General features: G+C 31.1%; 2 protein-coding genes across 2 annotated transcripts in view; both read left to right on the top strand.

The window, feature by feature from the left end:
• Window positions 1-1,873, top strand: part of LOC100181503 (dehydrogenase/reductase SDR family protein 7-like) — a 2,884-nt gene extending 1,011 nt beyond the window's left edge. The window contains exons 2-3 of the mRNA XM_002123075.5: window positions 454-616; window positions 1,176-1,873. Of these exons, the coding sequence (XP_002123111.3) occupies window positions 454-616; window positions 1,176-1,384 (372 nt within the window). The 3' untranslated portion in view covers window positions 1,385-1,873. The remainder of the gene's footprint in view (window positions 1-453; window positions 617-1,175) is intronic.
• A 1-nt stretch (window position 1,874) lies between these two features.
• Window positions 1,875-9,408, top strand: LOC100183870 (tetratricopeptide repeat protein 8). The gene is made up of 12 exons (XM_002123234.5): window positions 1,875-2,032; window positions 2,362-2,482; window positions 3,044-3,148; window positions 3,891-4,003; window positions 4,412-4,501; window positions 4,793-4,837; window positions 5,604-5,777; window positions 6,476-6,587; window positions 7,023-7,161; window positions 7,454-7,625; window positions 8,343-8,549; window positions 8,928-9,408. The coding sequence occupies exons 1-12, from the start codon at window positions 1,931-1,933 to the stop codon at window positions 9,042-9,044; spliced, it is 1,497 nt and encodes a 498-aa protein (XP_002123270.1). The 5' UTR covers window positions 1,875-1,930; the 3' UTR covers window positions 9,045-9,408.
• Window positions 9,409-10,028: the final 620 nt, after the last annotated feature.

The raw sequence follows: 10,028 nt of genomic DNA, 5'->3' as shown, positions 1-10,028 counted from the left end.
TAAAAAAAAAGAAAAAATCAAAAAAAAAAAATAATAATCACCCACAAAGTAACCACATGGTAACTCGTAAGCTGGCACGAGGTGTTAAACCCGTGTTATAACGACTGTCGTTTTCCGGTCACGCGAGGATAAAGTAAGTTACATTCATTCATTACATTCAAAAAAGCATATATATCTATATATTTACAAAACATGATATGTATTGACAATAAAGCGTTATATATTATTGAAATGACTGAAAAGCGGGTAGACTATAGTCACTATATTTCTAAATTAATTGTATTTATAATCAGGTCATCTTTACCATGTAATAATGAACTAAAAAGTGTGTATCCTGAAAAATTCAACCCTAAAACATTAATTTGCAAAAATAGTTGTTGAAAAGTTGAATTTATTACCTTAAAAAATTAGAACATATTATTAAGAAAGTAACTTCTTTTTCCCAATCACCAGGCTAAAATATCTATCCCATTTCGAGCGCCTTACTCCGCAGCAAAACATGCCGGCCAAGCGTTTTACGATTGTTTACGCTCGGAAATGCATAAAGACAACATTAATGTGTTGGTTGTGAATCCCGGATACGTTAATACAAACTTATCTTTGAATGCTTTGCAAGGTTAGGATTCATATATATGTATATTTTAATACACTGTATGGTCTGTATCTCAAAAAAAAAATTCGTAATTTTGTTCTTCAAAGGTTTGAATGCATAACTGTGTTGACTGACTAAAACATGACCCATTTCTGTTAAAATTTTCTATTGCTATGAGCCTATTACTCAGTAGTTAGGCCCTCACATCATAATCAAATAATGGCTGGTTCATTTTTGAACATGTATATACAGCATGCAAAAAAAGCCATCAACAAAATATGTATTAGGGTGGGAGAAGTCGTGACACCTTTAGTAGGGCCTACAGTATATATATATACTATTCATTTATCCTGATCGTATTTTAAACGATTAACAACTGTCTATGGAAGTGTTTAGGTATATGGTTTTATTATTTTTGAATGTTCTTTGTTTACCACCAAATGGATGGAGTAAATAGAATTAAAAGGTGCCCCATCTTTCCCCACCCTACTATACAAAAAATTTTTTTCAGTATTTATATATATATATAATATAATATATTATATATTTATTTTTAGTAAATATTTTAAATTTCATTTTCTAGGTGATGGTAGTGTGTATGGTAAAACAGATGAAACCACTGCCAAGGGTTTAGATCCTGATTACTTGGCACAGCAAATTGTAGATGCTGTCGAACTCGGAAAAACTGAAATTACCCCTGCTCCTTTCCACCACATACTAGCAATATGGATCCGTTTAATTTTTCCAAAACTTTATTTTTGGATTATGAAAAAACGGGCAAAAAAATGTTAATTTGAAAATTTGAAATTGTGCTTTGTTGTTTGTTTAGAAAATGTTTATTAAAAAGTAATTTTTATTTGTGTTAGCTTAAATTTAATTGTGTTTTGTGTGACTTTTTTTCGTATTCTCATGTACTTTTTTGTATCAGTTTAAATGTCTTGATGTTAGGCTATTATACCAATTAAAAACATAAGGCCTATACTATCAAGTATACAGGCGTCAAACCCAGGGTGGCAGGGTGGGCAGGCCAACCTTTAAATTTCTGCAGCGCAAAACAGCAGCTAAAATTATTCTTTGTAATTCAAGACCCCAACTGTGCAATTTTAAAGAATTTTCAATTGCAAAATTATTCCTAATTAATAATTAAAAATTCGAACAATTTTTCAATTTTCTTATTCCCAGTGTTTCCAATATTTTATAAACAGTGATGCAATTATGAAATTTAAATCGGTCAATAAATTAATCTTTATTCTTAAATTAATTTCGACTTTTTCCCCATAGGTTTCTAATAATAGGAAAACCACAAATCGTTAACTGCTGACAATAATATTTCAAGCCATGGATTTAATGTTCATGGCGCTCAGTTATTTTAAACGGCGTAAATTTGAGGAGAGTGCAGAGTTATGTACTAAAATCTTGGAGAAAAATCCTTATGACCAGGTAAGGGATTGGTCTGACTTGAACCTTATTTGTGTATCAAGTACTATATAAAAGGAAATTAAGTTAGCTTAATTCAAAGTGTCAATTTACTATATTATATTTATATATAAGTGTTTTTAAGAAAATTGCATCGGTATTGAGTGTAAGTGTTTTTAGAACTTTTATGTTATATTCAAATTAATAGAAAACTTCAAAACAATAAAAGGGTACTTGGTGTATCTTTTATAAAACAGTTTACTTTATTAGTATGCCCTTATAGGCAGCATGGGCCTTAAAGGCTTGATTCTGGGCCATCTTATTTCAACTCACTATGTACATATCCCTCACAGGCAGCATGGGCATTGAAGGCTCGCTCACTCACCGAGCAAGTTTACATTGACGAGGTTGAAGCAGAGGAACAAGGGATCGCTGAGAGCGTTATGGATGACGTTTCTGTTGCGCAAGTATCTCGTAAGTTATCTAGAAAGTAACTTTGTGGGTGAATTAATGAATAAAACTTGTTTACACTCACTTGGCAGGGCAACGACAGTCGTTTTTATAACACTGGTGTTCTGTTTCATATACCTCGTCTAGAGCTACCACGTAGTAACTTTGTGGGTGATTATTTCTTTTCGTAATTTTTTTTATGTATGGCTGATAATTTGGACAAGCCATTGGTGACCACTGGCTTGGAGCAATTGTCGTTACGTGTCTTGCCCAAGGACACATACTATACACCCACAATGGTAGCAGAAACCAGCCTTCAACCTGTGACTTCTATTTAGAGGCAAACATGCTAACCATTGTGCCAGGGCACCAGACAGTGAACAATTTTTTTATCCTGTATTTGTGATACCTTAGAACATCCGTTAGTATTAACTGGGTTTAAAAAATTATTGTTAAAAACCTCAAAGAGGCACACATCGAAATAGTACCAGCATTGGACCTTGAACTGTGTATCCTTTGGTTACCAAAGCACAATACTTGTATTCTTAACACTATGTACCTTTTTACTGATAAATATCCTTATAGGCCCAGGTACAAGCTTGCGTGCTGTAACCGGTGCTTCAGGTCCCAGTCCAGCAGTAAGACCCGTGTCACAATCTGGTCGTCCTCTCAGTGGATTTGTAAGACCAGGTGAGTGGCGCTTCTAGTATAGTAGAGTGGGAAAGATGGGAAACCTGTTCATGCCATTTTCTCGTCCCACTTGGTAGTAAACAAAAAACATTTAAAGAATCCCATAGACCGTTGTAAATTGTTTAAAACATGGTCAGGATATTTGTATATTATATACTATGTTCCATCTTACCCTAACATCTTATTTTAGTTATTTCAATTTACCATCTTCTAATAATAATCTTAAAAATGCCCTTCCAAAAATCGTGATTTGCCAACCTTTTATAAATTAGTAGCCTAATCTATTTTAAGATTTTGCCTTTTTGATTTTTTCTTACACATATATATTACTTAGGCACGGTACTTTAATTTTACACTCCTATAATAAAAGCTGAAAACATGAAAATCTGACTTTTAAAAATCCGACGCTTATGTTATGTATTACCCAGACACTTTATTACAATTTTACACTCTTGTAATAAAAAAGTAAAAACATGTTCTAAAATTTGACTCTTTTGCCAATCTTTTATAATTTACAAAATTAGTAGTCTGTTTTAAAATCTTACTCTTTTGAATTTTTCTAACGCATAAGTATTATTCAGACACTTTATTACAATTTTACACTCTTGTAATAAAAAAGCTAAAAAATATTCTAAAATTTGATTCTTTTGCCAATCTTTTATAATTTACAAAATTAGTAGTCTGTTTTAAAATCTTACTTTTTTGAATTTTTCGTACGCTTATCGGCTTATGTATTTCTCAGGCACACAGTCAGGTAGACCAGGTACAATGGAACAAGCTTTAAGGACACCACGAACTGCACACACTGCGCGACCTGTGACCAGTGCCAGCGGACGCTTTGTGCGACTCGGAACAGTAAGTTTTTTTCATACAATTTTTTTAATTTTAAATTAAAGTTTTTTTTATTCGTAATGTACATTAAAAACTATATATTTTAGTGTTTCTGTTTATAACATTAAATGTTTTTAATGTACTTTAAAAGCTATAAATTCTGGTTACGTTTAGTTTTTACCCACTAAAAACTCTATTTTATTGTATTTTATTAAGCTTCATTAAAACAAGATGCAGCAAATAGAAAAGGCACTTTATTACAATTTTTTCATGCATTTTGTTTTACTATTTTTATTGAATACATATATATATATATATATGTTTATTTTTTATAATGTTGTTTAAGTTTCACTCTCCAAAAATGTCTCGATAAAATATATTGTTCGAAACTTTTTTGCCAAATTTTTGGATATTAAAAAAATCTTTATCCAGGCATCCATGTTATCAAGTCCTGATGGGCCATTTATCAACGTATCAAGGTTGAACTACAGTAAATATGCAGCAAGACCCAACCTTGCAAAGGTTAGTATGTCTTACTGAGTAAAATAATTCACTTCAATAATGGGGCAACTCTGGTCTAAATCCCAGGTCCCATGGCGTGCCTCGCTGTAGAACACCTAAAAACGTTCATTTAATATATCCGAACTAGGTAGATATGTATATATAGTAATTTTTAAATGGTTTAGTGTTTAGTAATTTTTTTTTTGGTTTAATGTATAGTAAAGTTAGGCATACTTTAGCACATTTTGCTTGAAATAATATTTTCAAACAATCAATGTAGTTTTTGTAAATTTATGTTTAATTTTATTTCAGGTTCTGTTTGAATACATATTTCATCATGAAAATGATGTAAGAAATGTAAGTAAATTGAAGTAATTTGATATAATATGGGTAGCTTAGAAAACAAATATACAAGACCTGGCAGGAACAGTTTTTGTACACAATGTACGACAATATATATCTAATCAGTTAACATGCACAATGTATATATATATCAAGGATGGGGGAAGATGGGACACGTAGGATGGGGGAAGATGGGACACTTTTTAACCTTATTTTCTCGTCCCATTCAGTAGTAAACAAAGAACATTCAAAGAAATATGAAACTGTTTCCTCATGTCTCTCATAGATCGTTGTTAATTGTTTAAAACATGATCAGGATATCTGGATAATATGTGCTAAAGGTGTCCCATCTTCCCCCACCCTACTATATATATATTAAAACAATTTATATACACAATGTTACAATATATATAGGCCTATATATATATATAAACAAAGAACAATCAAAAAATCATAAAACTGTATTCTTGGTTACGACTCCCATAGACTATTGTTATTTGTTTTAAAACACGATTTGGATATTATGTGCTAAAGGTGTCCCATCTTACCCCACACTACTATATATATTTATACATAATATTCATATATAAATATCCTGATCGTGTTTAAACAATTAACAACGGTCTATGAGAGTCGTAAGGATACAGTTTTATAATTCTTTGATTATTCTGTGTTTACTACCAAATTGGACGAGAAAATAGAATGAAAAGTTGTTCCATCTTCCCCTACCCTACTATATCAAGTTTTACTAAAAACAGCGGTAACTTAACTTATGATACAGGCCTTAGAACTGGCAGCGCTTGCCACTGAACAAGCTCAGTTTAAAGACTGGTGGTGGAAAGTACAGCTGGGGAAATGTTATCATAGATTAGGGATGTTTCGTGACGCAGAACAACAATATAAGTCTGCATTGAAGCAGCAAGTAATGCTGGATACTGTGCTACTGCTGGGAAAAGTAAGTTAAATGGTTTTGATTTGGTGTAAATTTAAATGCAATAACTTGTATAATGTACTTAAAATTCTATGTTAATTTTGATAACCGTTTTTTTGGTATTGGTGTAAACGTTTAAATTTCTGCTGGGAAAAGTAAGGTTTTATTGTTTGGATTTGGTGTAAATTTAAAAGGTATTCGAAAAGTGGAGGTTGAACTAATTTGTTAGGATAAGTCAATTTAAAATCTAAGTTAATTTTGATTCTTTGATATATAGTTATCTTTATATTTACTTTAAAATCTATTTTAATATAGATAACTGTTTTTTGGTGGCTATATATATACATGTTTAAATGTAATTAATTTTTTGGGTAAAATGGGTCAACTGTGACCTAAATCTAAGGTTCCATGGTGTGCCCACATTGCAGACCTTACCCACATATAATACTAGAACATAATAGAATGGAATAATACATTTTTTTCACTTTACAATAAAATTTATCAAAATCTGTTTCAAAAACAAACAAAAAAGAGATTTTTTTGCATATAAAAAATGAACTTTTAAATTACCCATTTTTTTTACCAGTTTAGAACAAAAAGTTTAAAAATTGTCGCTAAAAATTATGATTTCCTTTTTAACATTAAATGGATTGTAGAAGTTATATTTTAGGTACTAAAAGTCTAAAACAGAATATAGAAGTTAAAATAAAACACTATTGTAGGTATACCAACGCATGGACCAACCATTGCAATCTATTGCAACTTATAAACAAGGATTGGAAAAGTTCCCAGACGACAGATCACTGCTTGTTGCCATTGCAAGAGTGCATGATGGTAAATATATGTAAGATTTTATCAATAATACTGATTTAATTGTACTGTACTGACTTTTAAAATATATATATATATATATATATTTTGTTTTAGTAGGAATATGTGTTGTCTAAATGACAGGTATATGTTAAAGAAAAAAAACGAGCTTGTACAAATTTGTGGTAACTTTATGAAAATGAAAGTTAGAAAATTTCTTTGTAGTAATATAAACAAATATAAATTGCTAAAATGCATTAGGAACTATGCAAATTTGTTACAACTTTTTTAGTTTATTTTTTAATTTAGAACAGTTTGAAATTAATAAAAAAAAAAAAATATATATATATAACAAAGCAATTTAAAAAAATTAAACAAAAGTTATTTAAATTTAATTTTAAAATTAATATTTATTTTTTTAAATTAAAAAAAAATTAAAACGTATTTTTTTATGTACAGAAATGGGTCAGCTCGATGATGCCACCAAGTGGTATAAAGATGTGTTGGAAACTGATGGAGTCAACGTGGAAGCAATCGCTTCAATTGCTGCAAACTATTTTTACACAGATCAACCGGAAATTTCAATAAGGTTGTATCGGTAAGTCGGCACATATTTTTTTCGGATTTTTGTTTAATCTTTTATTTTTTTTAAGGAAGACGTTTTTTAATACATGACATTTTTTAAACCAGCATCGTCAAAAGAATAATACAAAATAAAAAAAAATATCACATTAGAGATTATTTAAATAAACTCTTTTTTAAAACAACATACCAGAACTTTTGTAAATAAAATAAAAAAATGAATTTTTCTAAAATTGTGACTTTTTGCAAATTTTAGTTTTTTTTTAAAACTTATTTCAAAAAGCAATTCAGATATATTTCTTTTTTAGCCGTTTGCTTCAGATGGGCATACACAATGTTGAATTGTTCAATAACCTCGGCTTGTGTTGCTACTTTGCCCAGCAATATGACATGACAATGAATTGTTTTGATCGAGCGTTGTCATTGGCTGAGGATGAACAGCTAGGAGATGTGTGGTACAATATATCGCATGTTGCGCTGGTGAGTTGAAATAACATTTTTATGTATATAGTAGTGTGGGGTAATATGGGACACTGTTTGGTGAGTTAAATAACATTTTTATGTATATAGTAGTGTGGGGTAATATGGGACACCGTTTGGTAAGATAAAATAACATTTTTATGTATACAGTAGTGTGGGGTAAGATGGGACAATGTTTGGTGAGATAAAAACAAACTTATGTATAGGACTGTGTGATAAGAAAAAAACATTTTTTTTATATACAATACAATACGTGGGGTAAGATGGGACTGTTAGTACCCATCCCATATTTCCTGATCGTGTTTTAAGCAACACTTTTTAAGAATCGCAAGGAAACGGTTATATAATTCTGGAAAAATTCTTTGTTTATTACCAAATGGGCTGAGGAAAGAGAATAAAACAGTGTCCCATTATACCCTCCCCCACTAGATATATATATAAATTTTTTGTGCTGTGATGTTTTTTTTATAAAATTAAATTTATAAAAATGCAAACTTTAAAATTCAAGCTGCTCTAAACCAATGAATACGGACTTTTCACATTAATGCTATGCCAAATACCCTTAAGTTTAATTTTAGATTTTAATATATCAAACATTTTTAAATAACAACCTTTTTAAAAGCTGCTGCCCGACTAAAACATTGGTAACCATATTTTTAGTGAGGCTTATTTTTACAAAAATATAAATAAATTGACAAAAAAAATAAATTTTTTCAGGGCATTGGAGACAACAATCTCGCTTACCAGTGTTTGCGTCTCGCTATCGCTGCAGATAATGGCCACACGGAGGCGTACAATAACCTGGCAGTTCTGGAACTCCGCAGAGGTGACGTTGAACGAGCGAAAAGTTTGTTGAGGTCCGCTGCAGAGTTGGCACCACATGCGTACGAACATCATTACAATCTGGCAACACTGGCTGAAAATGTAAGTTTTTATTGGTCAACACTGGTAAATGTTCAGCAAGAAAAGGACCATGGGACCTGAGATTTAGACCTGAATTGGCCCATTACCCTAAAAATAGGACATTTTATTATGTTGATCAATAAATAAATTACCAGAATACTCACCATGGGACCTGAGATTTAGGCCAGAGTTGGCATAGTACCCTGAAAATTGGTGACATAGTCTCAGCCATACATAAAAAAGAGAAAAAATTCAAAAATTAATCACCCACAAAGTAACGTACATGGTAACTCATAAGCTGGCACGAGGTGTATGAACACCCGTGTTATAACGACTGTCGTTTTTCGGCCACACGAGGATAAAGTAAGTTACCTTCATTCATATTAACTTTTTTTACAGGCTGGTGATCTCCAGACAAGTTATTCCTCAGTTCTAAAGTCAGTTGCTGCATTTCCTGATCATATGGACTCAAAAAACCTTCTCAAAACATTGAAACAGCATTTTGAGAGTTTGTGAGTCATTGGCCACTCTTCAATGCACTTTATGATGTCATAATGCACTGCGTGATGTCACAGTTCTGTTTCAGCAAGCACCAGTTGAAGAAAATTTAATGCAATTTTATTTTTGTTTATTTTTATATTTAAAACTGAAATCTTCATATAAAAAGTAAATTCACAAATACACTGTGTGCGCGTGTGGTTTTGGACACTGTTTAACTTTGTTATATGATTTCAATTTTTTTGGTGCTGCACCTTATTTGACCAAGTTAAATTTATTTTTGTTACATTTCAGAAATTTGTATCTGTAAAATTTGGTAGTTTTTTTATATTTTCAATTGCAATACATGTATATTAAATATATTATGTAAGAAATGTGGTAACTAGTCTTAATTTATTCAAGCAAGACACTATAATAGTTTACTTGGTGGGCAAAAAAATAGGTGCAACAGCTTTTGGTGCGTGACTATTTTATTACAAGACTAATAACAATACATAATATTATTTCTAAAGGAAATTGTTGCATTATTTTGTGTTGTTTCTAGCGGTGTGCCAGATTGATTAGCGAGCCTGCCGTTTACCCTTAAGTATGTTTCCTTTGGAAAGATATATATTATATATATATATATACGGTAACTTGTATGTTGGCATGAGGGGTATGAAACAGAACATCCATGTTATGTCCTTTTCCGGGTAAGCAAGGATAAAGCAAGTTACAGTTATTTTGTTTAACCTTTGCAGGGCACTACAGATAAACCGATGTTTAGTTTTTTATAGGCTGTATAGGTTTAACTTATTCAGTGTATATCAACCCTGAACTAACCTAATTTGACTGCAACATTTTTTCTTAGTTGGGCACTCAACCCTGAACTAACCTAATTTGACTGCAGCCTTTTTCCTTAGTTGAGTAAAATGAATACATATTTATAAATTTAATTTTTTTTCATAAAAAGTTTATTTTATTTATTAAATGACAAACGAATATAAAATCTCCACACAAAAC

Source organism: Ciona intestinalis, chromosome 11 (assembly GCF_000224145.3).
Source record: "Ciona intestinalis chromosome 11, KH, whole genome shotgun sequence".
NCBI classification, from domain to species: Eukaryota; Metazoa; Chordata; class Ascidiacea; order Phlebobranchia; family Cionidae; genus Ciona; species Ciona intestinalis.
This window is presented reverse-complemented; position numbering and strand designations above follow the sequence as displayed.

Coding starts and splice junctions, on each gene's coding strand:
- LOC100183870 (XM_002123234.5), top strand. CDS start 1,931: ATGGATTTAATGTTCATGGCGCTCAGTTATTTTAAACGGCGTAAATTT. Junction 4,838..5,603: donor ATGAAAATGATGTAAGAAAT/GTAAGTAAATTG, acceptor CTTATGATACAG/GCCTTAGAACTGGCAGCGCT. Junction 7,162..7,453: donor ATTTCAATAAGGTTGTATCG/GTAAGTCGGCAC, acceptor TTTCTTTTTTAG/CCGTTTGCTTCAGATGGGCA.